The 26,080-nt window shown below is 41.7% G+C and overlaps 1 protein-coding gene across 3 annotated transcripts in view; it reads left to right on the top strand.

The window, feature by feature from the left end:
• NHEJ1 (non-homologous end joining factor 1) overlaps nt 1-26,080 on the top strand; it is a 90,691-nt gene that overhangs the window by 45,752 nt on the left and 18,859 nt on the right. The window contains exon 6 of one of the 3 annotated variants that reach the window (XM_076005961.1): nt 16,335-16,458. The exons of the other annotated variants lie outside the window; for them this stretch is intronic. Within the exon in view, the coding sequence (XP_075862076.1) occupies nt 16,335-16,458 (124 nt within the window). The remainder of the gene's footprint in view (nt 1-16,334; nt 16,459-26,080) is intronic. 3 annotated transcript variants of the gene reach the window in all.

Raw genomic sequence — 26,080 nt, 5'->3', positions numbered from 1 at the left:
ATCACCCCACATCTGTACCTCTAACATCCTATTTTGGCAAGAAGATTGGTGGGGAGAGGGTGATCCCAGCAAATTGGAGTGGAAGAAAAGCCAGTTCAGTTTCTATCCCTGGCAAGACCATCTCCTTTACGGCTGATTCTGCCAGATGCCAAGGTTTCTAAGGCTATTGTCTCATTCTGTAAGCATCTTTTTCCTTTCTGTGAATTTCTTTCCATCTTTTGACAGATTTCCATCTTTCAGGATGCTTCTCTATGGATAGATTTCTTTTTTTCATTTGCCCCCATCTCCAGTTTTTCTGGGAAGCTGGGAGTGGGATTAAGGGAGTGAGGAATGGAGAACCTCAACCCCTGGATGATGTTAAACTGGAGGTGCCAGTTGGGACAACAGAGGAAGACAGAGAGCTGGTTTATTGGAGGCTCATGGGTTCTGAGAAGGAAGCAGAGTGCTGTCAAGACTGTGGGACACCAAAGTAGACTACTGTAAGTCACCTTAGGATCTGCAGACACTGGGAGTCTGACTCTTCAGCATCCATGTGCTAGAGCAGGCCCAGGCTCCCCCGGCCCTCACTGATTCTCACAGCTTGGTCGTTAGCTCTCTCCTAGCATTGTCCCTGACGCCCCTAATTTCCCCACTCCCTTAGTAAACCCGCCGGGCTGTCTCCAACCTTCATTCCTTGAGCTTGTTCCTTGGGCCTCCCCCCTTCCCTGGGGCGGGTTTAAGGGCTGGGCGGAGCTGTCCGCCTGAATCCCCTGTGGCCCCTTTGGTTCCTGGTTCTATATATATCCCTGTCCTTCTCTGCACAGGGTTTGATACGGCTTTATGGGCATTTCCATCCGCTTTACAGACACAGCCATCACAGAGGCGTGTTTCACCCGAGAAACCTCAGCGGAGCCTGGCCTGTAGCGGACTCAGTCTGGCCCCTGAATCAAGGCTCTCTTCTCTTCCTTCCCTCCCCCTCCACCTCCCTACCACCTACCCCCAAGTGAATAACAGAGCTCTGGGGAGTAGTCAGTCTCGTTGGCAGAGTATTTTGGACCTCCAGAGACTTGTGGAGAATTCCTTAGTGTCCATTTCCACTAAATTAGTTGGGGAAGGTATGAACCCTGACTTCTGGCTTAGACTCTGTTGTAATGGGGCAGTCCAGCATTTCATGAAAACAGTGGAATCTAGTGGGTACTGGCAGTTTCTCTTGAGGCATATGAAGAGAAAGAGGAATATTCTTTGTAAACTGAGGCTGGAGAAGCGTATGGGTGCCTTGTGAATAAGACCAGGAACAGAATTAGGTTATATGAGTTCTTTTTTTTTTTTTTTTTTTTTTTTGGAGACAGAGTCTCACTCTGTTGCCTGGGCTAGAGTGCTGTGGCATCAGCCTAGCTCACAGCAACCTCAAACTCCTGGGCTCAAGTGATGCATCTGCCTCAGCCTCCCAGAGTGTTAGGATTACAGGCGTGAGCCCGGCCATATATGAGTTCTAAGTTATGAAGGGACAAGGTTACTCAACACAGTGGGCAAGAAAGAATACTCCCTGGGGAAGTTCCTTTGGCTTATTCTCAACAATGGGATCTGGTTTAGAAAGAGAAAATGTACATGGATTAGAGGGGAAATCTATTAAAAAGACGAAATTTGCATGGGGAAGGAATAGGTCCTCCCCCCAGCACCCAATTTTAGGATGTCTAACATCTTAAATAATCCTAATAGCTATCATTTTTTCTACCTATTATGTGCCAGGCAATCTGGCTGTAAATCTTATTAATCTTCAAAACCTTTTTACAAGTTGATATTCCTTTGTGGTACAGATTTCTAAATCTAAAATAGATTTAGAAAATATAAGTTGCCCAAAGTCACACAGCTAATAAATAAATGCTGAAGCCAGCTTTTAGACCCAGTCAGCTGAATCCAAAGCCCATGCTCTTTCCACGCATCATGCTACCTCCCTATGCAGCCTATAAGAAGGTGGCAGAGTTGATTCTTATTTTGTGATTTGAATAATCTTTAGTCTCTTTCCATTATTTGAAATTTCACATTTCCACATGGTTCTCTAAACCTGACACCTGTGTTTATTTGTGAGTTGCCCTGGCATTCTGGTTGATTCTTTGAGTCTGGGAATTCCCAGGGTACCAGGATGCTTGGCCGTGCCCCATAAAGGATTGGCATATCTGTGTGTGCATCTCTTTGTTATTGTCCAGGTGACTCTAGGCAAGAAGGTAGCTCACTGTTGCCTAGAGGCCTTCATCCCTGGCTTAGAGACATCAGTCCATTTGTGACTCTGCTGTCCAGAGTAGCCTGGCTAGGTATTTTCTTTCCCCTGTGATGTTTACTGTTCTTTCGTGGGATTTCACATTTCCATGATGGCGGAAGGCTTGTAAAATGAAGGAGTGGAGAAGGGTTACCGTGGCAGGATCCCGGGCCAGGCCAGGTCGAGCCAGCAGCACAGACAGCTTTTATAATGGTGTGCAGGGCTGGGAGGCTTATAAAGGCGATGCAGGCAGATAGGGGGATAAATCATGCAAGCAGTGGGCAGGGTGGTGAAGCCGAGGTTAGGAATTAACTTTGTGTTGGATGGAGCCCAGGTTGTGGGATGGGAAGAGAGGCCTCTCCTCTTTTCCTCTCCTCTCAGCTCTGTTCTTTGCCTCTCCTTTCTGTTGGCCCTATTCACTGCAGGCTGTGACATGTTTGCTGTAGCCCTTCCTGTCCCTCCTCCAAGTTGCCTGAACTAAATCAACAAGGCAAAGGGTACCCCAGAGCAAGGGGGAGAAAGTATTCCATGCCTCCACCAGTCAAACTGCTTTGTTTATTGCAAATGTGGAATGGAACCAGCTGATCCCGTCCTTCCTATAGCCATATATAAGGGTGCCCATCCCTAGTTCCTTACAGCTTGTTCTTATGTATTATGGGCTTTACATAGAAAATGGACCTGTGTCCTGTGGAATCATAATGAAAGCAGAAAATGCCCTTCCAGCTATTCTGAGATTCTGTCTTGATGTGGTGTCTCAGCCTGCCTGAGCCAGGGTATGCCTCAACTGGCTTCTTTTGAGGCTGAAGCAAATCCAAATTGCTTCATTCAGGAATTATATTTGATTGATAGCATTTTTTTTCTCTTGGGGTCTACGTGTGTCATACAAAGAAATGAGTAGGGATGGGAGAAATGCAGAGAAAGACCACATGAGTGGTCAGAGTGGACTTTGCATAGAAAAAGAAGTCAGGATTAAATTTTCTCTGAAGACTTGTGCATATGTATTAATATATAGTGGCTGAGTGTTAAGAAAGACTATGTTTATAAGCCTATTCAGGTCAGATTTGTGTCTGTTGTGATCTTTATTTCCTCTCCCTGCCCTTTGTGTGATGCTTTGCACGTTGTGGCTGATCAATACATATTTCTGGTGATCTGCTCTGGCCCTTGACTTGCATGATCAGGCAGCCCCCAGGCTCTCTTCTTCTGTTCTTCCCTTTGCCTCCACCATCTCTCACCATAAATTGTCCCTCTAATCATCACAGCTTTCAAGTGGATGGCTCAGCCCAAACTAAAGTCATTGACTGCATTTCTTCCTCCACAGATCTATAATAGCACTGCCACTTTTCTTTCTAATTAGGCCCTAATTGAAAACTGGTTGCATTTGGACTTTTCTCCTTCTTTTTTGCTTTTTAGTTCCAGTGGTGAAAAAACATTAAGCTGAGGTTTGGGTTTTTCTTTTCTCCCCCCGCCCCCCTTTTCTTCTCCTTTTTCTTTTTCTTTTTTTTCTTAAATATGGTGGGATTCTTTTGGAAAAGCTGTCCCCAGCCTGTTGGAGCCCCACTCACAAACCCCAGCCTTCTGCTAGAAGACCGGGTCTTTTCAAGTGGTTTGCGTTGAACACGTCGGAGGCCCCCAATGCCTGTGACAGTTTCTGTTAATTATAGAGGCTCTTTCCCCCTCTCACATTAGTCAAAGGAGTTTTGTGTGTTTTAACAGCGTTTTCCCTTGGCTTGAATAAGACTCTGTTCAGACATTTCCTAGGCTTGCTAAGTCGGCAGCACTCACTGGTACCCGGTAGCAGTGTTTCCTTATTTGCTTCTCTAGGGGCTTCAGAGACTACAGTGGAGGGATGCTTCCCAGTATGCTTGAAATTTAGTTGTTTCTAGATTACAGACATAGTTCTTATAAAATCAGAAACTTCTGCAGTGTCTGGGCCTCAGGAATAAAATACATGGGCACTGTGTGTGGAGATGTTCTCCAGGCCTGGGAGTTGCTGCTCTGTGCTTGCACCCTGTTCTCGGCCTTGTCCGTTCCTGTGTAAGAGTCCCCTGCTTGTCCTCACGGGTGGGCTACATCAGAGTATTTTCCAGGGATCCTGGCTTCCATTTTCTGTTTCCTACGCCTGTGTAAGCATTACCTCTTGTATGCATGTGGAGTACTTATGTTGCTGTCATCTTCGATATTAGAGTGCCCTTCTGTCTTAAAGTCCCCAAGAATGACATTTTGCTTGCTTAGGCCAAGATGTTATAAACAGAAATCGGCCCTGGCACATGATCTGCTTTGGGACCTGCTGAGAGACCAATCTACCAGTCTGGCTAAGGCAGAGCAGGTCATATTGAAACAATAGTATTTAACTAGAAATCCCATGAGGGATTGCATTTTGCTGAATTATGTTGAACTTCAGCAGCTTGAAATTAGTCTGGGAGGGGATTATTGGGATCTCATGGATGGAGCTCAGAGTTGAGTCAAGAGACTCCTCATAGGCAAAGTGTCCTTGGACATGTCACATCTAATTGTTAGATGATAATTGCTTGTTCCATTGTGGGGTTTTTTGGGTTTTTTTGAGATTTAGTTTGCTTGCTCAAAGCCCTGAATTTCTCCTTAAGAATATTTTGCTTTTGAAGGTACTCATTTTCAGCCCCTGCTCCAATTTCCTAGCCCAGAAACTTCCCTGTCTGTGCCATTGATTTTATTTGCCTGAAAACATTGTGGGAGGAGCATCTTGAAGAGTGAGACAAGTTCTGTTCTTGGCTTTATTGGTGCTGAAAATGAGAGGGATGAACTTTTCTTGGAGTATTAAATAGGTGACAGTCTTACTTATGGTAACTGTCCTTTTTCTAGAAATATGGAATATCTTGAAAATAATATCAGTTCTAGTAGAGCGTAATAGGTTTGGCAAGGAATCTTAGGATCATACAGGTAAGGACAGTTAGCTCTGCTTCTCCATGGTTTATAGAGGATAGCACTAAGATCTATGGAGGGGGAGTCATTTGCTCATGAGAAAGATGGGGGTAGAGTATAGAAAGGATTCTTTTCTGTGTTAGCGTACAAAGGCCTCAGGGGCTCTGAGTGGCTGAACCTGGAGGCTTATCACTTATCTGGAGCCCCTGAAGAAGGAAAAACCCAGAGAAAGAGGGTTATGGAAATTAATAATGATTACATTTTAAGATAAGTTCTTGGATCAGAATTCAAGGAAGCTGGTTCCCCACCCTGGAGTATGATTTTCCCATATTCCTCCCTTTTCTATTCGTGTCCATCTCTCCCTCCTCAGTTTGGTTTGAGTTTGTGCTTCAGCACGTATTTGGTGCACCAGATGCAAAACATCTTTCTGTCCTGTGACCACAGAGACTGCAGCGTTGGAAATTCTTCCTGAATTGCTGACCTGGTTCTGCTGTACATTGTTTATATTTTATGGCACACGTTTAACAATATAAACTGTAATATATTAAGGTAAAACATTTAACAAGTGAAGCAGAGTCAAAAGATACTAGTGACATGTGTTTAGTTAGTGCTGAGGAGGACTTTAACTTAGTCATTGTCTTTTTCATATGCCATAAATGATAGTCGCTTGTTTACCCTCTGATTTTAAGATGTATAGTACAAACAATGTACCACATAAAGGCATGGGGGCTTTCTGTAAAACTGGACAACTAATTTTGGCAAAATCTTTTCATGTATTTTTAACTGAAATACTTTCAGAATTATGATTCCTGGTGGCATTGTGTATATATGAGAGAGAGAGAGAGATTTCCTACTGTATGGAGATGGATCCAGACTTTTTGTGCTCATTATTATTCATCATGGAAGTCATGAATATAAAGGGGGCATAAAAAAGAGTGAAGGTGTCAGAGTTTTGGAACAGAACTAAGTTGTCCAGCATCTGTGATGTTTGTTCCTGAAAAACTTTGGGTTTCCAGAGATCAGCTTTCAGGGAAATAGAAGTGACAAATCCTTTCACCTCCTTCATATCTGGACCTTTTGCAAACTGAGTATGGCTTTTGGGGCCTATCTCAGCAGGCTGGCCTCCCTGTTATCCAGCAACAAGGAAGGGTTTTGGTGTGTGCCCTTAGGACATTTCTAACATGTTTGAGACAAGCTCAAGCTCTCCTTTCTAAGAAGCCCCTGACTTAGCTCCTAGGGAGATTGAAGTTTCTTGACCAATTTGGAGTGTAAAGGTGCATAGTTAGTTAGCTGGAATAAAATTAATAATAATAATGATTATATCTGTGTGGTGTATGTGGTCGGTTCTGGTCTTTGTGAATTAGCACAATGTTTTTGTATTATTATCCGTATATAACTGGAAGTCCCTGAATTTCCCAAGGTAACATAGCAAGTAAGCAGCAGAGCCAAGACTTAAATAAGGTCAGTTTAGATTGTTCCACTAGGTTCCTTAAATTGGTCACCTGCTCTTCTACCTTATGACTGTTGATTTGACCAAGGGCCAGGGTTCAAAAGGATAAGCTCCCCAGTATTCTCTCTGTTCAGTTTCAATCTCTGTTATATTTTTCCTTCTTTTTAGCAATTTTTTTCTTTCTGAAACTTTCTTTTTCCTCACTATTCCTATTTTTCTGACCCCCACTTTCAGAGACTGCCTTATTTGCTTTCCTAGAAATTCCTCTTTTAAGGCTTTTGGGAACTTTGACCTACCAGTAGTAACTACATTTAAGAGAGTGTTTAAAATGTCTCCTGCCCCTCTCATTCATCCCCCACCCCCAAAGCGTGGCCTCGCCCCATCCTGCCATCATGCTGGCCAAGCGCGTGGGGCAGCTGTGGTCAGTCCCATTTATAAAGCTGGTAAATATGGGACCGGTTTCTGTCCCCTCCAAAGGTCAATATTTGTACAGAGTTTAATTTTAACTTAACAAGCAGTTGTTTTCTGCAGCTGCCCTGGTGTGTTGTGTTGTGTGTGCTTTCCTTTCCCCTTCCTTCCCACTGACTGTATGCATCTGTGTGTGTGTGTGTGTGTGTGTGTGTGTGTGTGTGTGTGTCTATATTCACACTACAGACTTAGTTCTGGTCTTCAGAACCTGCAGCCCACTGGCTTGGCCACACTCTGTCTCACGAAGGACATTTGGGGCTGAAGGGATCTAGATAAAGGGCAGTGGGCCTAGTATGTGGGGTTAGACTTTTTCTAGGGATTAGGGGACAGAGAGAACACTGTTTAGTCTTCTGTAATCCTCATGTTATCACCATATCTTCCCCTTGCAGGAGAGTTTCTAGAATACAGGATTTCAGAGAACTGGTTCCCTCTTTTAAAAATCCAGCTCTTTTGAGAGAGCTGGTCCCCTCAATTTGCTTTTTAAGGAGTGTTAACTCCTTATCCAAGAAACCTAGGTTCTAATTTTGGCAGCTGCTTCTTGGGTAAGATGAGGGGAATGGATAAGGTAATCTGTCTTCTAGCTTTTAATATTCTATGCTTTTATGAATAATAGAGCATTGGACTGGGTATCAAGAGTAAGTTCTATTCTAGTTATAGCTTTAAAATCATTTTTAAAATGATTTTTCCCCCTCTGGTCCTTAGTTAAGGGATATGATTTTTGTTCCTTACAAGGATTTTGTGGGGATGGTTGAGATTTTATTTAAAGGAACTTTGAGCTGTCTCAATAAAGAAAAATACTAAGCTCATCTTACCTACCCCTGTCCCCTTTCACTACGCTATTAAGTTCTTTCTGCTTATGACCATGTCCCTGGCCTGGATAATTTAGTCCAAAAGGCAGTCAGCCCAGACTCCTCTGAGCCATGGGACTGAAACAGAGGAGGAGCTCTGTGATGAATAGTGGCACAATGGGCTCCAGCCCCAGTGGCCACCTCCTTACTGTTCCTTGAACATACTAGATGTGTGCCCCACCTTAGGACCATTGCACTTCTTGTTCCCTCTGCTGAGACTGCTCTTTCCCTAGATATCTGTGTGGCTCATTGCTTCTCTTCCTTTGGGTCTTTTTTCAGATGCTACCTTCTAATTGAGGACTTTCTGGCCACCCTACCTAAAATTTCAGCCCCACCTCCAGCCCCACCCCACCACACTTTCTATCTCCTTTCCTGGTCTGTTTTTCCCCCTAGCACTTATCACGACCCAGTATACCCCAGATTCTACCTTTTTTATTATGCTGTTTTTCTCCCCTGTGAAGGCATAGATTCACAATCAGGGCAGGGATTTTTGTCTGTGTGCTCATTGCTGTCTCCTCAGTGCCCCTAGAACAATGCCTGGCACATGTTAGCTCTCAAAATGCATTAGTTGAATACATGGAAGGAAGGAAGGGAGGGAAGGAGAAGTAAGCTCCCTAAACTCATGATTCTTCATAGAGGGTACATACCCAATGGGGAGGTAGGGAGAATGATGTGGAGGCCTTTTCAAACTATTCATACCCTTACTAAAAAGAAATCTGATATGTGCCTTCTGTTGTACCCCAGGATAGTTAAGAAGCATTGTGAGATGTACCATAGTCACTGATGAGAATCTTTGGCATGCCAGTGCTTGTGTGTTAGGTGGAAAAACGTTGAGAACCACTGTCTGAGGCAGTCTGACAGGGCCTGTGAATTGCAGGCAGTCCTCATGGCTAGGAGGAGATTTGCTGTTTTTCTCCCCTTCCTCACCTTTCCTTACCTCATATCTGTCCCAACCCTCCACTCCTTGCCCCTCCCCTTTCCTTTATTCTCTGCCAGACAGCCACCCCCCCTCCAGCACACAAAGGCTGCCTACATTGTGAATGGTTGTAGTTGGGACACAGAGAGCCCTTGATGGCAGCAAGCGCTTCTTGTGACATCAGCTCTGTGGCTTTAGAGGGAAGGCTGTGGCTCCGGGTCCCCAAGAGAGGGGGCTGTTTTTCTCTTCTTGATCGTTCACGTTGGTGCCCGTCTGACTTATAAACTTTAATGGCCAGTTTTAAAGGTTACTGCCATGGGGCACCTTTGTTGCCAGTTTTAGTTTTTTAATTTGGAAACTTTTTTCCCTTTGTGGTCTTGGGAGGAAAGACTTGGGACCATTTGGGGCCAGGAATTGGTATTTGTGGGTGATGATGAGATAGCACAGCAGCATTCTGGTTCTGGCTCCAATAACCAGGATCCCTGGCATATTATCCAGTGGCCCAAATGAACCCCAAAATAAGAAGGAGAAGACTGACATTGGGATGTATAGTCCTGGGGCAGCACCAGTTAAGCATATAGAGGGTTGGGAGCTTGTTGGACAGTCTGAGAAGAATGGTGACCATAGTTTGGATGCTGGGGCACTGGGAAAAGAAGGAGCTATCTCATTCTTATTTTAAGCCCCTTAACTCTTCCTTCATCTCTAGTCCCAGTGTTTCGTTCTGAATAGGGACATCATTGACAATGGTCCAGTTTAATTAGCATGGCAATAAGGGCTCAGATACAGCATTCACAAGGGAGAATGTGGTCCAGTGGTGGTTGCCCCAGTGTAGCACGGGGGACAGAACTAACAGAGAAAGCTTCACTAAGTCTTTTTGCCATTAACTCTTGTGCCTTATAAAACACTTTTCTCCATTCAGGATAGTTTCAGAAAGACTCAGATGCCAAAAAAACCCCGTTACTGCCCATCATGGTAATCTCTATCTCTAGGCGGAAAACAGAATAATACACAAATAATGGCAACTTGGACTCAGAAGGGATTTTTTTAAATCACACTCTCATAAAACTATCACATTTATGGCCTATATCTGAAACTAAGAATGTGGGGGATTTAAGATGTATTTGGTAGATGTTAGAAAAATAATTTTTAGAAGTTTAGTTGTGAGCATGCCTCCTTCCTGGGTACTTTTCTTGTTGTGGATGACTGGAGTAGTAATACAAATAAATGTGTAGATAATCTAACAAATAGAGCACAAGAAGAGGCAAACATACCAGTCCATGGATGTTTAGACGCTTACTCAAGGAAATATGCTCTTTACTGAGCTATTGGCTGGGTGTCCTTGATAGCCATAACTTGTATCTCCCCTCTCTAGTATGTGAATGGGTTAGATTGAGCACAGGATTCAGATTTAGGGAATTCAGGAAAGGAGCCTGCTATAGAAGGAGGAGATAGCTCAGCTCTCCAAGATATGTAGTATGAGGGCAGACCCATCTGGACAGTCTGAAACCTTACACAGGACATATAATATAGGGTCTTGGATTCAGATCTCCTGGCTGTTCTTCCTGGGCTGGACAAAGCTGGATTTGCTTCTTGTTCCCTGTGTTACGGGCGGGGGAGGAGGTGTGGGGGTTGGCTCTGGGCTGGGCCACAATTAGTGACCTGGAAGCTGGGTTGGGCACCCAGAGGCTATAAATAGCAGTCATGGAGCAGTCGCTGAGCAGAACTCAAGCCCAGCCAGACTAGCCGCGTTTCAAGTGGTCTGGGTGGGATTTTTTTTTCTCTGTTAACCATTTGTACATCTGGTTTCCTCAGTGTTGGTGGGGGCAAAGGAGGAGGGTGGGGCTTTGAGCAGAACAAGAAGTTCATATGTGGAGTGACTTCTTGGTTAGATTTGCCATATGTGTATCTTGGTGTTTCTAGGGCCCTCAGAACCAGCAGGGCATCTGGGAGTGAGAGTCTGGGCCTTAGAGGATGAGGTCCCAGGGTGGGGCATGTGGTGGGGGAGACACAGACAGGGGCCTGTAGGGTCCCTGCCGCTGATTTAAAGTATGGCAGGTGTTCCTCAAGAGAGATTATTTAGGGGTAGATTGGGATATCTTATGTCTCATTACTCTATGAGACAGTCCCTCTGTCCCAGCCAAGCCAATCTGCTCACCTTCTTTCTTGTAGACATTGCTATTTCTTGCTTCTCTGCACTTGTTCTTGTCATCTGCCCTGGATCTTGAGATCAGAGTACTTTGATTTGAATTCTAGTTCTTCTACTTTTTTGATTTGTCACCTGGACATATTTAAGCTCTCTGAGCTTCTGTTTAATTCTGCTGTCAGCTGAGCAGTTTTGATAGAATACACCCTGAGGTTCCTTATAGCTTTTATAAACTATAAACTGATTTCAATCAATCAATTTCTATTTTTCCTTCTTAGGAAGAAAATTCACCTCTTCTGGGAAGCCCTCCCTGAATTACCAGTTCAATCTTATCTTCCCCTTACTTCACAAATCATTTGCGGTTATATAAATAGTCTATAGTGTTTTCTTTTGCATATGTCATATGATTTTTTTGCAATTATTTTCTTGCTGTTTTCACATACTTATATTTTGTCTGTTCAAGTAGATTATAAGTTCTTTGAAGTGAGACACCATATCTTCTATATCTCTATCACTCACTGCGCTCACTGTTAGTTGCAGCCACTAAAACTTACTAGTAGGCAGGCAGGCAGACTTGGAGTGGAATGGGAAATAGGAAGAAGTGAAAAGTTGTTTGGCAAACTCCAGTTTGAGAGGTGTTTTTGGTAGAGTAAATCTGAAAACAGCAAATGAGAACAGAGCTAGGAGAGCTCATGTGTTTTACCGAACCGTGGGATTCCAGTTCCACTGCTTTGCTGATTCTTTCTCTCTACTTTTTCTTCTCTCATCTTCTCTTAAAGGTGCTTTTACTTATGGGTGCAGTCTGAATCAGTGGGGTTTTTTTTGGATACTGCTTTAATAACATTGGGTATGGGGCTATATTTTGCATAATGGTAAAAGAACTTTCTGTTCCAAGCATAGGCTCTTTGTATTAGGTTTCAATAATCCATCTGTTTGTAGACTTCCTTCATGCTTGAAGATGAGGATAATAACACTTGTTGATATCTGTGAAAATGTATATGACATTGTTTTCTCTAAGTCCAAGGAGAGCAGTGTCTCTTTTGGTTGGCTTTCCTGTCACAGGGCTTTGATCTTCTGCCCCTTGTTTCATCCTTTCTTCTACTTTGAGCTCAATGGACCAGGCTAAACAATTCCTCCCCTCTTTGGTGTTTACACTCTCCCAGTGTTAGCAGAAGGTTATCGTGTCTAGTCTCAGACGTCACTTAGGCCATCTGCCTAGCCTGAGCCCCTAATCGCTCCTTTTTCATCCTTTCCTCCCCCACCCAAGTCAATTATGTTACTCTCCCTTAACCTCCTTCAAACTTATGTCTACAGTTTTGGTGCCATAGTGCCTGACGCTTGGCACAGGAACCATGCAAGGTCTCCTTAGAACCAAGAGGAGGAGACCATTTCTCCATTTTCAAGGCACAATGCCTCCCAGCCATGGGATTTGAAGGAACTAAGTTTTGTTGGTAGTATCTTTCTTTGAGTTCATTCATGTAATAAACATTTATTGAGCACTTAGTATATGCTGGTATCTTATTAGATACCAAGAATGTAGTTCTATTTGAAATAATTACTATTTGCAGTGCATTAAGTTAGAAGATGGGGGTTCAAAGATAACAGAAACCAAATCCTTGCCCTCAAGAAGCTTATAACCCAGTGGAAAAGTCAGACATGTAAATAATGAATTATAATACAATATAGAATGAAATGAGAGCAAAATATAGGTCCAAGTGACATGCTATGGGACAAAGAATAAAGAACATTTAATTCTGGCTTTATGAAGGAGGTAGTGTTGCAGGCAGAAGAAAGGGATAGGGGAAGACTTTGAGGAAGAGAAAAAAATTTGAACTGAATCTTGAAGGATGAGCATTTCCCTAGTTAATAAATGGGTAAAAGAGTAAACAGCATTCATTCTTTCAAGAAATATTTTTAAGAGAATGGAGAAAGAGCATATTAAATAGAACAGCACTTATTTATTCTTTAAATAAATATTTTTGAATGCCTATATGCCAGGCACCGTTCTTGAGGCAGTGATATAGCAATGACCAAAACAAAGTCCTTGCTCTTGTAGAGTTTGCAATCTAGCGAGTTGTCAAATGAATGTGGCTTTTCCCCCCTCTGTCCCATTGCTATTATAATTTATCATGCTTCTTACTGTACTAAATCCTTTAAACTAAGAAAAAAAGTCTCTTTCCTGTTTGGACATTACTCTCTTCTAACTTGGTGCCATCTATGTCTTTCTAGACATTTCTTCTTAGCCAGATCTTTGACAAGTTAGTAACTGAAACCAGATACTGCACAAACCTTAGACAATAGTGACAATTGATACTTTTGATGAACACCCTATGTTATTGGAAAACTATGAGGTATCTTACATTTTAGTGTCATTTTAATTTTGTAACATACTGTCTAATTATTTGAAAAGTGGTATAAGAAACAAATGGTAAATATTAAACTAGAAGATGTGATTAACCAGAATACACGCTGGCTGAATCATCTCCATTTCCTTCAGTTACTGTGTTGATTCTGAGTGCCTGTCTTCTGCCCCAGCTGATGTGTGTTTCTGTTTTACCCATGGTCTCTTCATGGCTTTAGGCCATTTTAATTTGGTCAACTTAAGCCTTTCTTCCCAAGTCTGCAATTGCCTTTGCCTCAATTCTAAGAGAGGCTGACAGTAGGAATGAATCCAAGATTCCATTCATTTTATATTCACCACATCTGGGTTTCTTTTAGCATCATTTTCCCTCTTGAGAATATATTCAAGGTTTTCCTAATTTTCTAGTGGGTTTTTTTTTGGGGGGGGGGTGCTTTTGAGAAGATTACTGAGAAGTTTCCAGGACTGATTATCTAGTCTTGAGTCTATTTATGTATATTTTCCCCCTTCACTACAACCTTCTCTCATATAGTAAAAATTGTTTTCCTGTCCTCTGTTTATTTACTGTGTAGGCATCTTATTCTTGAGACCTGAGTTATGGGTGATACTTACCCTCTATCCCTCTTGTTTCCTAAGGAATCATTGGTTCTCCAAAGAGTAGCCTTGATAGATCTTGCACCTTTTTGTAAGAGAACATGCTGGGTAGAGAGAGCAGCAATTAAAATTTTCATGTCTTCTGATCTCACTTCAGCAACTATCCTAATTCTGTTAGTTCTCTCAGGGATCTCTTGCTGAACTTTGGCAATTGTCAATACTGTTCTCATCCACTAGGGGACACTCAGTTTCCCTTGGCTCTTTTGGTCTGGTTGCTGGCAGAAATCTCCCTTCTTTAGTCAATCTGTATCTGGTCTTGGGGCGCCACGTTTGGCCCTGCAGATTGTGTTCTGCACAACTCCAGTTCCATTTTCATAAACTAGGATGCTCCTGGAGTCATGCAGTGCAGTGGCTCTGCCTTTAGTTCAACCAAGGCAATGTCTGTATATTTTTTTAAAACCTTAGACAGAACAGAACCAACAAATACCAAAAGCAGAACCCAAAAAATGTTTGGATAGGAATAAATTTTTTTCAACACTATCATTACATTATTCATGCAAATAATATAAATTCTATTAAACAAACAAACACCTTACATATGTGTGTTCTAGATCAGTGATGCCCTACCTTTTTGGCACGAGGGACCAGTTTCATGGAAGACAGTTTTCCCATGGACTGGGCAGGGGGACAGGGGATGGTTTCAGGATGATTCAAGTGCATCACATTATTGTGCACTTTATACTTTATTTCTATTATTATTACATTGTAGTATATAATGAAATAATTATACAACTCACCATAATGCAGAATCACTGGGAGCCCTGAATGGCTGTAAATGTAGACGAAGCTCTGCTCACTTACTCACTGCTCACCTCCTGCTGTGTGGCTTGGTTTCTGACAGGCCACGGACCAGTACTGGTCCATGGCCTGGGGGCTGGGGACCACAGCTTTAGACTTAGGCAGACCTGAGTTTGAATTCTGACTGTTCTTGCTGGCTATTCAATTTTGGTTGAGCAGACTTGGCCTAAATGGGGGCCCTAGAGTTAGCTGGTCTGAGTTTAAAACATGGCTCTACTCAATTACTAGCCATGTGACTTTGAGAATGTTATTTAATCTATCTGGCTTCAATTTCTTTTTGTGTAAAATGAGGATAATGCTCTCTATAAAATTGTGAGAACTCAGTGAGATAATATACTTGGGTACTTTTCATAGTGTCTGGCATATTATAAACATTCAAAAGTAGTAGTTATGTGTATAATATTGTTATTCTCAGGTTTCTTTCCATTTAACAATCAGTCTGTTTAATAAGTCTGGTATCCTCTTGGTTCAATGTTTATACATGTAAATGAATTCAAAAACAGTTTTCAAGTTGAGCGTGGTGGCTCCTGCCTGTAATCCCAGGTACTTGGGAAGCTAAGATGGGAGGATCACTTGAGCTCAGGAGTTTAAGACCAGCATGGGCATCATAGCAAGACCCTGTCTTATTTTTTAAAAAAGAAAATAAAAAACAGTTTTCATTATTCTTAAACTGACATATCCTCCCACCAAAATAAACAAAACCAAAAAAGTTCATGTTGAAAAACAATGAGATCCTCTTCTCTTATTGGTTGGGAAAAATTAAGATTATTAAAGCTTTTATAAGAGTATAGGGAATTGAGCACTTTATACAATTTTGGCAGAAAAATAAATTGATACATTTTTGGAGGACAGTTTTTTGACAATATCAGATATATTCTTTAATCCAACTGGTAGATATGTAATCTATAGAATTATTACTTAAAAAAATTTTACCCATTTTTTTGTAGCAATGGGGTCTTGTTATTTTACCCAAGCGGAGCTTGAACTCCTGGCCTCAAACAGTCCTCCCACCTCGGCCTTCCAAAGCTCTGGGCTTATAGGTATGAGCCACTGTACCCAGCCTAATCTATAGAATTATTAACATGCACAGACATCTGCATAAGCATATTCAAAGCAGCACTGTCTATAGTAGGAAAAAATGGAAACTGTTTATCCCTTTGCACTCAGATGTTGAGTGTGACTTGACACGGTTAGCAAAAATTATAGAAACTAAAATTACTCTTTGAATGTATCAATAATTTGAAATATAAAAAAATCCAAATAAATAAGTTCGTATGAAAAGAAACTCCAGTTTTTTATTCTACTGCCGTGCTTTGTAAAATCTGGGGTATTTAAAAAATTAAATCTCGAGTAGAATAAAGTAATTGAGAAAAAAGCAAGTGAGTACAAGGACTAAATGTCCATTGTTATGGAAATATGAATAAATTATGGTTTATCCATACAATGTAATATAAGGAAGCCATTTAAAAGAATGAGATAGACCTGTGTGTGTGTGTGCATATATATATATATATATATATATATATATATATATATATATATTTTTTTTTTTTTTTTCTTTCAGAGACAGGGTTTTGCTCTGTCACCCAGGCTAGAATACAGAGGAGTGATCATAGCTCATTGCAGCCTTGAACTCCTGGGTTCAAGCAGTCCTCCCACTTCAGCCTCCCAAGTAGCTGGGACTGCAGGTAGGCACCACCATGCCCTGGCTAACTTTTTTTATGTTTTATAGAGATGGGGTCTTGCTATGTTGCTCAGGCTGGTCTCAAACTCCTGGCCTCAAGAGATCCTCCCACCCTGGCCTCCCAAAGTGCTGGGATTGCAGGCATGAGCCACTGTGCCTGGTTCAGACCTGTATATACCTTGAAAAGATGGCCATGATATACTTAAGCAAATAAAGCAAGATACATAAGAATATATGTAATATGATCCTATTTGGGGGAAAAATTACCTCCATGTATGTATGCTTATATGTGAATAGAAAAAATGTCTGTGAGGATACATATCAAATTGTTCACAGTGGTTTCCTCTGAGGTGTGGGTTGGAGGTAAAGAGGGGAGATTTTTTTTTTTTTGAGACAAAGTCTCACTCTGTTGCCCACAGGCTAGAGTGCAGTGGCGCCAGCTTAGCTCACAGTAACCTCAAACTCCTGGGCTCAAGCGATCCTCCTGCCTCAGCCTCCCAAATAGCTGGGACTATAGGCATGTGCCACCATGCCCAGCTAATTTTTTCTATATATTTTTAGCTATCCAAGTAATTTCTTTCTATTATTAATAGAGATGGGGTCTCGCTCTTGCTCAGGTGGCTGGTCTTGAAATCCTGAGCTCAAATGATCCTCCACCTCGGCCTCCCAGGGTGCTAGGATTATAGGCAAGAGCCACTGTGCCCAGCTGAGATCTTTTATTTATATACTTTTATAGTGTTTAAGTTTGTTGGCTTTTTTTTTTTTTTTTTGTAATCTTCTGAAATGCCCATAAAGGAAGTGGATGAATTTACTCAGCCACAATTCCTTATCTTGGTATAGTTCTTTGCCATTCCTTAAGCCAATTGGTTTGACTTCCTGGGCCTGCGCTAGTCCAGATTTCTTTCCTCAACTCTTTCTGGCTTGGTGGGATTCTCAGTCCCTCTGGGAATCCACATTCTAATTCTTTTCTTGAGTATGTAAGCACTAGATCAGATTTTCTGGATTCTTGGCCATATCTCATTGCTTCTTTAGAGCTACTCTGCTAGATCAGATCTAGATCATTCTAATTTCTGATCCTCTAACAAGAAAGGCAGTTTCCTAACTGGCCCCAATGATTCTATTTAGGGCTTTAGGCCTACCTGCACTAACCTCACACAAGCTTGACCCTTCTTAATGGTTTCCGTAGCTCCTGGGCCCTTGAAAATCCTATTCTCACCTCCTGATTTGTATCTGTTTGGTTGACTTTCTCATATTAAAGCTGGTAATGCTTAGAGAACTATCCTTTTGTTCTAGACTAGTTCTGGTATAAAGTTGGTAATTATAGTGTGTGATTCCTGATTGCAGTGTGAATATGGCATGTGCCATATTCCCGACAGATTCTTATGTTCACCTTCCTTCTCCTGTTTTAAAGATCTGCCTCCACTATACAACCCTTCTCCTAGTGGACCTCTCTCTGGGTTCAACCTTCAGGTTTGAGAAATACATCTTGGACTTCCCCATTCGGTCCTCTTTTCCTACCCTTCACCAATTCCTGAGCCCTTCCACTGTGCCTTCTAGAATTCAGAGTTCATTATCAGAAAATGTTATCTTTACTTTGTTCTCTGAGCATTATTTTCTCCTTCTTGGTCAGAAACCTGCCTTTCCCCTGAAGACTCTTCACAAGCTTCTCTTCTGCACTCTCAAATGGTGGCTGTTTCTTCTCTCCTAGTCCTCTTACCACTGAGTATGGAGCTGGGATACATGTCTTCCTTGTTTCTAATTGCTGCTTTCTGACCATTCTCCCTCCTTCCTCCCTGAAAGCCCCAGCTTTGAATCTCATGTCATCAGAATATATTATCTGGTACCCTTCATTGTTGTTGTAATGCACTGACTCTGAGTCATTCCCACTCATTTCTTAAGGACTTTAGCTTCTGACTCACTGCCACTTTCACCAGTACTTCTCTAATTATCTGGACTCCTGCTCTGTCTCTTTCACTGACTTCTTCGAGTATACTCTAGAGCATTGCTTCTCAACAGGGGAGATTTTGTCCCCAGGGAACCTTTGGCAATGTCCAGAGACATTTTTGGATGTCATAACTTGAGAGATACTGCTGGCATCTAGTGTAGTGGGAGGAGTCCAGGGACATTGCTCAACATTTTATAGTACACAAGACAGCTCCCACCACAAAAAATTGGCCAGCCTGAAATGTCAGTAGTGCCACTGTTGAGAAACCCTGCTCTAGAGTCTACTCTAGACCTTGCTGTCACCAATAATTGGAACTCCTCCATAATCTCAATTTTATACATCCTACTTTCTGACCATGTCCACCTCCTATCTTTTCAGCTCTTTTCTTCAACCTCAACTCAGTATTCTTTTAATCTCACAGAGAGCTCCAGTCTATCATTCTTACCTTCCTTTTCATTGTCTTGACTCCTTTGATTGATGTCCTGCCTCCCTTTCTTACCCAGCTTCTGTGGTCAATCATTATAATCACTCCTGATTCTGTTGCCCATCTCTTGTGCTGTGTACAGTTAAACTCAACTTTTCTACCTCCTCCATACCTGCATATGCAACCAAATGTAGTCAGAAAACCAAATAAAACACACAATCAGACTGACTAATTTCAATTTAAATTCTTGACTGTGCCTCTCAAATATGTCCTTAATGCTACTAGGCAATCATATTATATTTTCCTTAAAAAGAAGAATCAGGGCCGGACGCGGTGGCTCATGCCTGTAATCCTAGCACTCTAGGAGGCCAAAGCGGGCGGATTGCTCAAGGTCAGGAGTTCAAAACCAGCCTGAGCAAGAGCGAGATCCAGTCTCTACTAAAAATAGAAAGAAATTAATTGGACAATTAAAAATATATAGAAAAAAAAATTAGCCGGTCATGGTGGTGCGTGCCTGTAGTCCCAGCTACTCAGGAGGCTGAGGCAGTAAGATCACTTGAGCCCAGGAGTTTAAGGTTGCTGTGAGCTAGGTTGATGCCATGGCACTCTAGCCCGGGCAGCAGAATCAGCTAGAAATTAACGTTTGCAGACTTAAACCAGTACTTCAACTTCCTGATAACACATGCACCCTTAGACACTGCTTTTCTGCCTGTTTGCATAGATAAATTAGCCATGGCCCTGTCTAAAAGTTGTCCCTCCATTTGTGCATTAGATGTCATCTCTCCTGTCAAGGAAATTGCTCTAGTAATTCTCCTGTCCCTGTTTTTTGTTTTCTATAGGTTTGTCATATTAACATACAAATACACTATTATTTTTCCATCTTAAAAATCCTCCTCCTGGCCAGACATGGTAGCTCATGCCAATAAGTCCAGCAGTTTGGGAGACGGAGGTGGAAGGATCACTTAAGGCCAGGAGTTTGAGACCAGCCTAAGCAACATAGTAAGACACCATCTCTATACTCATACACATAAATACTCCCCTTGACCCCCCAATTTTCCCAGTAAGTTATCACCCTACTTCTTTGCTCCCCTTTTCTGCAAAACTCATTATAAGAGTTGTCTATTTTTGTTGTGTTCTCCCTCAGTTCTCTCTCAAAACTATTTCAGTGGGGTCTGGGTCCTGTCACTCAGTGAAATTATTCTTGAAAAGGTCACTAATGACTTTTCATTATAAAATCCAATAAATAATTCTTATTTCTCATCTTATTATGTCTATAAGCAGCATTTGGTACACTTTTTTTTCATTTGGCTTCTAGAGTAATACATTTTCTTGACTTTATTTTCTACTTCATCAGTTATTTCTTCATGAACTTCTTTGTGGGTACTTTCTCTGCTGCACTACCTCCAGGGCCCAGTCCTTGGCCCTCTTCTATTCTGTACCTACATTTGCTTTGTTAGTGATCACATTCAGTCTCATGGCTTTAAACATCATCTTTATGCCTATTTCTCCAGCCCAGCTTTTCCTTTGAAACCCCAGACTTGTGTATCCAAGTGCTTGTTCAATATTTCCATTTGGAAGTCTTCATAGATATATCAGACTCAACATATTCAAATTAAACTTCTGATTTCTTCCCCCTTTCTCCCCACCCCCAACCCCTTTGCTCCTCTTATAACCTTCTCCTCAGTTGATGGCAATTCCATCTTTCTACTTGCTCAGGTTAAAAATCTTGGAGTCATGTTTGATTCTTGTCTTTCTCTTATGCCCCACATCCAATCCATCAGGAAATTCTGTTGTCTCTTCTTTCAAAATGAATACGAGGCCGGGCGCGGTGGCTCACGCCTGTAATCCTAGCTCTCTGGGAGGCCGAGGCGGGCGGATTGCTCAAGGTCAGGAGTTCGAAACCAGCCTGAGCAAGAGCGAGACCCCATCTCTACTATAAAAAAATAGAAAGAAATTAATTGGCCAACTAATATATATACAAAAAATTAGCCGGGCATGGTGGCGAATGCCTGTAGTCCCAGCTACTCGGGAGGCTGAGGCAGGAGGATTGCTTGAGCCAGGAGTTTGAGGTTGCTATGAGCTAGGCTGATGCCATGGCACTCACTCTAGCCTGGGCAACAAAGCGAGACTCTGTCTCAAAAAAAAAAAAAAATGAATACGAATCTGTCTGCCTCTGCTTCTACTACCTTGATCTGAGCCACCATCATTTCTTGCTTAGATGACTACAATTGTCTCTGGGCTTCCACTCTACCTGGTCTTTGGGCTTCTACATTTGTTCTCTTCACATGCTTCTTGACTTATGATGGGGTTATATCTTGATAAAATCCATCATAAGTTTAAAATATCATAAGTTGCAAGTGTATTTAATACACCTAGCCTACTGAACATCATAGCTTAGCTTAGCCTACTTTAAATGTGCTCAGAGCACTTATATTGGCCTACACTTGGACAAAATTATCTAATACAAGACTATTTTATAATGAAGTGTTGAGTATCTCATGCAATTTATTGACTACTAAAATATGATTTCTACTGAATGTGTATTACTTTTGCGCCATTGTGAAGTGGAAAAATCGTAAGTCAGGAACCATCTGTAATCTCTTCTCAACCTGGAAGCTGGAGTGATTCTTTAAAGTTCTAAGTCAGTTCATGCCTCTGCTTTGCTCAAAACCCTGCAGTGGATTCCATTTTACTCTAAGTAATAGAAGTCCTCACAATGGCTTAAAACCCCTGTATTTTCTGATCCCCATAACCTCTCTGACCTCATTTCCTCCAGTCTTTGTCTCACTCATTTCACTCTGTCCTCACTGGCCATCTTATTATTCTTTTAACACACTGGCCACACTCCTTCCTTAAGCCTTTGCACTAGCTGGTCCCTCTGCTGCCAACACTTGTCCACCAGATATCCATGGGCTGACTCCTTTATCTCCTTCAAATCTTTGCTCAAACATCATCTCATCAAAGCCCACCCTGCCCACCCTATTTAAAATTTCAACCCACCCTTCCATCCCTACATTCCCAATCTTTTACCCTACTGTTTTGTTTTCTTTTTTTCCATAGCATTTAACGTCACCTGACATACTATTTAATTTTTTTCAGCATCTATAAAGTTTTATTGAAACATAGTCATGCCCATTTTTTTACATAGTTTTTTACTTATTTTCTTTTTTTAAATTTCAGAATATTATAAGGGTACAAACATTTCAGTTACATATATTGCCTTTGCATTGCCCAAGCCAGAGCTACAAGTGTGTCCATCTCCCAACATACTATTTAATACTGATGGTCATCCACCACTAAAATGTAAGCTCCACAAAGGCAGGGATTTTTTGTATGTTTTGTTTACTTTTGTGTCTCAGTAGCCAACAGTACTTGGAACACAGTAGACCCTCAATAAATATCTATTGAATTAATACTTATGTAGTTGTTGGCATGATTTCAGAGCACAGATGACTGAAAATTTGAGTCCATTGAGTGGCAATTTCATATATCTCTCCAGTACCTTCTATTTTCAGAATCTTTCCCAGGTCATTACCAACTATTTTTCTTCTGCTTCCTCAGATAGTCTCCTGGGGGATTCGTTTTACAAACTTCTATCAACATTATATAATAAATATTTCAAATAGTTAAAAAAGACATAAATAGCAAGAGGTAGGTCCTCTTATTTTCTTCCTGCCCTGAATTATTTTGAAAGAAGGAACTCTTAGGACTCCGCATTTCCTTCTTTCTCCCAGTAGCCTTTACTAAGTTTGATTCCTTGATTTCTGGGCTTTGGTGTTCAGTTTTAGGAAATGTTTCTGGATGAGGCAGAATACTTTGTACTCAGGAACCCCTTAATAAGTGAGTCTCTACCTCTCTCCTGTAATCTAAAGTTTGGTTTATTGAACCTCTTACTTGTTCCCAGTTTTTAAAAGCTTCCCTGCCTGAGCCCAACTCAGATGTAGTCTAGTTGATACATTTATTGCTTCTCCCAGCTTTTATCTGGTTTTATGTCTTTGGTCCTCCTCATTAAATCATTGAAATGTTTTGTACTTCCTGTCTACCTTGAAACCTGCCCCTTAGCTCTCTGATTGCATTTATAATAGTGCCTATACTCCTCCTCCCTGAACTAGATCCCAAGCTATTAAGAATTTGATCAAGAAACTAATCCCTGCTGTGGTTGGTGCTATCCCCTTGGCCATTAGCGCTCATCCCTGTGGTAAGGGCTCTCTTGAACCAGATTGGGCCTGGGCACAAGGAATTGGCAGAGGCTAAGGAGTCTTAATAAACTAGGGTTTAGATTGTATGGGTGATATTGTGGAGAGAGGACAGCTATGAAGTGACCATTAGGTGTAAAGTGTTGTACTGTATCACTCAGAAATACATACTAAGAACTCATGGTGACATCTTTTAACAGTCAGGACTACTGGTCCAAATAATTGATCATTTCTCAGTAAAAGATATATACCTCAAAACTGGAGACCTGGCATCTGGGGCTAGAACTCTACACATCATATTGGTCTCTTTTTATCATGGTAGGCTTTTATTTCCATTCTCTTCCATACTTTATTCTCCCACACATCTTACAAAAGCCACCTCAGCAGTTAATGCTCAATGGAAGTGGGAAAGGATGAAAGTTGATTTGGCCAAATTTTTCCTTAATCTTTCTCCCTATCCACTGCCCATCTTCTCTTTCTAGGATGGGACCTGTACAGTCTTTCACATCCCTTTGTCAGTCTTTTCTTTAGGTCTTCCCTTAGGTGCTCTTCTACCCTGGCTAGTGGCCTTTGGGGTGGAGTGAGGGTTGTTATTCTCTGGGGTAGAAATCAGAGGGAATAAAATTCCTCTCCCACCCTCTTCCTCTGTTTTGGTGGGTTGGAGGGCCAAGGCCTTGACAGATAATGTTTTATTATCAGCAGGTGTCCAAGATGCCCTGTAACCAGAGCCTAGATTTGGTCCTTCCTTCATCCCCTCACCTGGAGATGAACCCTGGAGTAGCTGTTCTCTTGCCTAGGGTCAGCCCAGTGTCAGAGCTGCCTGTTCTTGCCTCCTAAGCAAGTCTGAGGATAGGAGGTTAGCAAAAAATCAGTGGGAATCTTACACTCACAAATTTATAGCGTCCTGCGGAAAAGTAGAGAGTTTATCAGTTAGAAAATGCTAAATTAAGTCACCAGGGCACTCTCCTGCTTAATGAAACCTAGATCCAAAAGAATGTGAGTTGTACTCTACTTGGAAATGATCTGGGCATTTCAGAGTACTTGGACTGTAGCCAGGAGTGAGGAGAAGGGGGTGCAGAAATTCCGAACCAAGGAACTAGAAAGTAGCTCTTCGTCTCAAGCTTGATCTCATCCATTTAGGAAAATTGCCTCCAAATCAGGCCTATCTTGACGCTCTGCAGATTCACACTCTGTCTTTCTCCAGGCCCTTCTCCTAGCACCTACACCCTGCTCCCACATGGTACCACTAGACTTCTGTTTTGAGTCAAGGTCTGAATTGAAGTTTGTCTTCTCACCTCTATTTTTTTTCTCACTATATTCCATCTTTTTCTGGGATCTTCTTAATGCCTAGCCAGACTTGCTTAATTTTCCCTAGGTACTGGATTTTAGGGTCATCACTGAACAATTTTAGGTCAGGTCCCTTCATCACCATTCCAGCCATGGGTTAGGCAAGTACCCTGCTGAGAATGAATATTTTGAGTTAAACTGATGGCACATAACTCAGGCCTGTAGCAATTGTCACTTCAACTTCTGTCACTTCAACTTCCTAACCTTGAAACCTGCCAGTGTTCTTGATTTCCTTGGAAGTGACTGTATATCTGGAATTTATTCATTTTTCTCTAAAACCTCTCCTCAGAACCCTTGCCCATCTTCAAACTTGGAGTCCAGTGGCAGCAGGCACTAGCACAAGTCTGGAGAGTATGGTTCTTAGCAGAGTGTCCATGCTTGGACATTGATAGTTACCACTGATGTTGTGTTAAATGATTTTCATTTTTCATTTAGATGTTTGGTTTTATTTGGTTTCACTATGTCTTTTAAAACATTTTTACTATAAAATATTTAATATATACAAAAGAACATATATGACATACGGAAGGTATAAAGAATAATAAATATCCAACACTCACTACATTTTAAAACATTTAATTAACAGTAATATTCAGTCCCTTGTCCCCTCACTTCTCCTTTTCTGTTTGCCCTTGGTGGAATGAAAAATAGTGGGAAGGGCCACTGGAGAAGCCTTGAGGGTCATTCTATTCCCTTCTCCACAAGAGTGGCCCTAGGTGTCTACATCTGTCTTGTGGGAGTTAGGCATTGACCATCATCCTGCGTTACTCTTGTGAGAAGAAAGCTCTTCAGGGCACAGTGTATCCCCTTCAGTTTATTCCCCTGCCAATAAAATAGAGAATGTACTTAAGACGCATCTTCCAAAAGGACACCTAACAGCTTTAGTTTTTTCTTCTGACCATTTGTATCTCCCTCTTGCCCTTTCCTTCCCTAAACCTAAAGATCTATAATGTTTCAGATAGTACCATGACTTCTTTATTGACTGTTCATCCTCTTCCATTTCATCTGGCTCCTGTGAGCTCACTGTCTATCCAGCTATTGATAAATCACTCTGCCTGCCAGGTGTAGCCACGTAGGCAGAGGACAGGCAGCTTTCCCTCCTCCCTGAGGTATTTGACATTAGCAGTACCTTCTATAGCAGGTTCATGGAAATCAGCAGCTATGGGCTTTACAGAATTGAGGGTATATATGCCCTGAAATATGAAGGAATTTATAATCTGGTAGAATGTTAATATATACAAATATACTAGTATATTATAAACATGTTTCAATGAACACATTGTTTAAAGTATTATCTGACAAATTAATTGTAAGGAAGCAAATCTCCTTAATTAGCTGAAGTAGAAAGGAGATTTACTGAAAAGGTATGGGGAGATCTCTCAGTACCTAATTTCATATGCCTACCCATGCCTCACAGAAACTGGACAGGTAGCTCCTTTCTCTGGGATCTCAAGATCTCTTGTCTTTGCCCCTCATAGCCAATTTGTTTCTACTCCTACAAACCATTGACTGGTATGTGGCTTTGACTCCCCTTGTTGCTAACTCTTCCTGGCTCCACATGGTCTTTCTAAATAAGTATCCAAGCTGAGTGTGGTGGCTCATGCCTGTAATCCTAGCACTCTGGGAGGCTGAGGCGGGCGGATTGCTTGAGGTCAGGAGTTCGAAACCAGCCTGAGCCCGTCTCTACTAAAAATAGAAAGAAATTAATTGACCA

The sequence above is a fragment of the Microcebus murinus genome, chromosome 8 (assembly GCF_040939455.1).
Source record: "Microcebus murinus isolate Inina chromosome 8, M.murinus_Inina_mat1.0, whole genome shotgun sequence".
Lineage (NCBI taxonomy): Eukaryota > Metazoa > Chordata > Mammalia > Primates > Cheirogaleidae > Microcebus > Microcebus murinus.
This window is presented reverse-complemented; position numbering and strand designations above follow the sequence as displayed.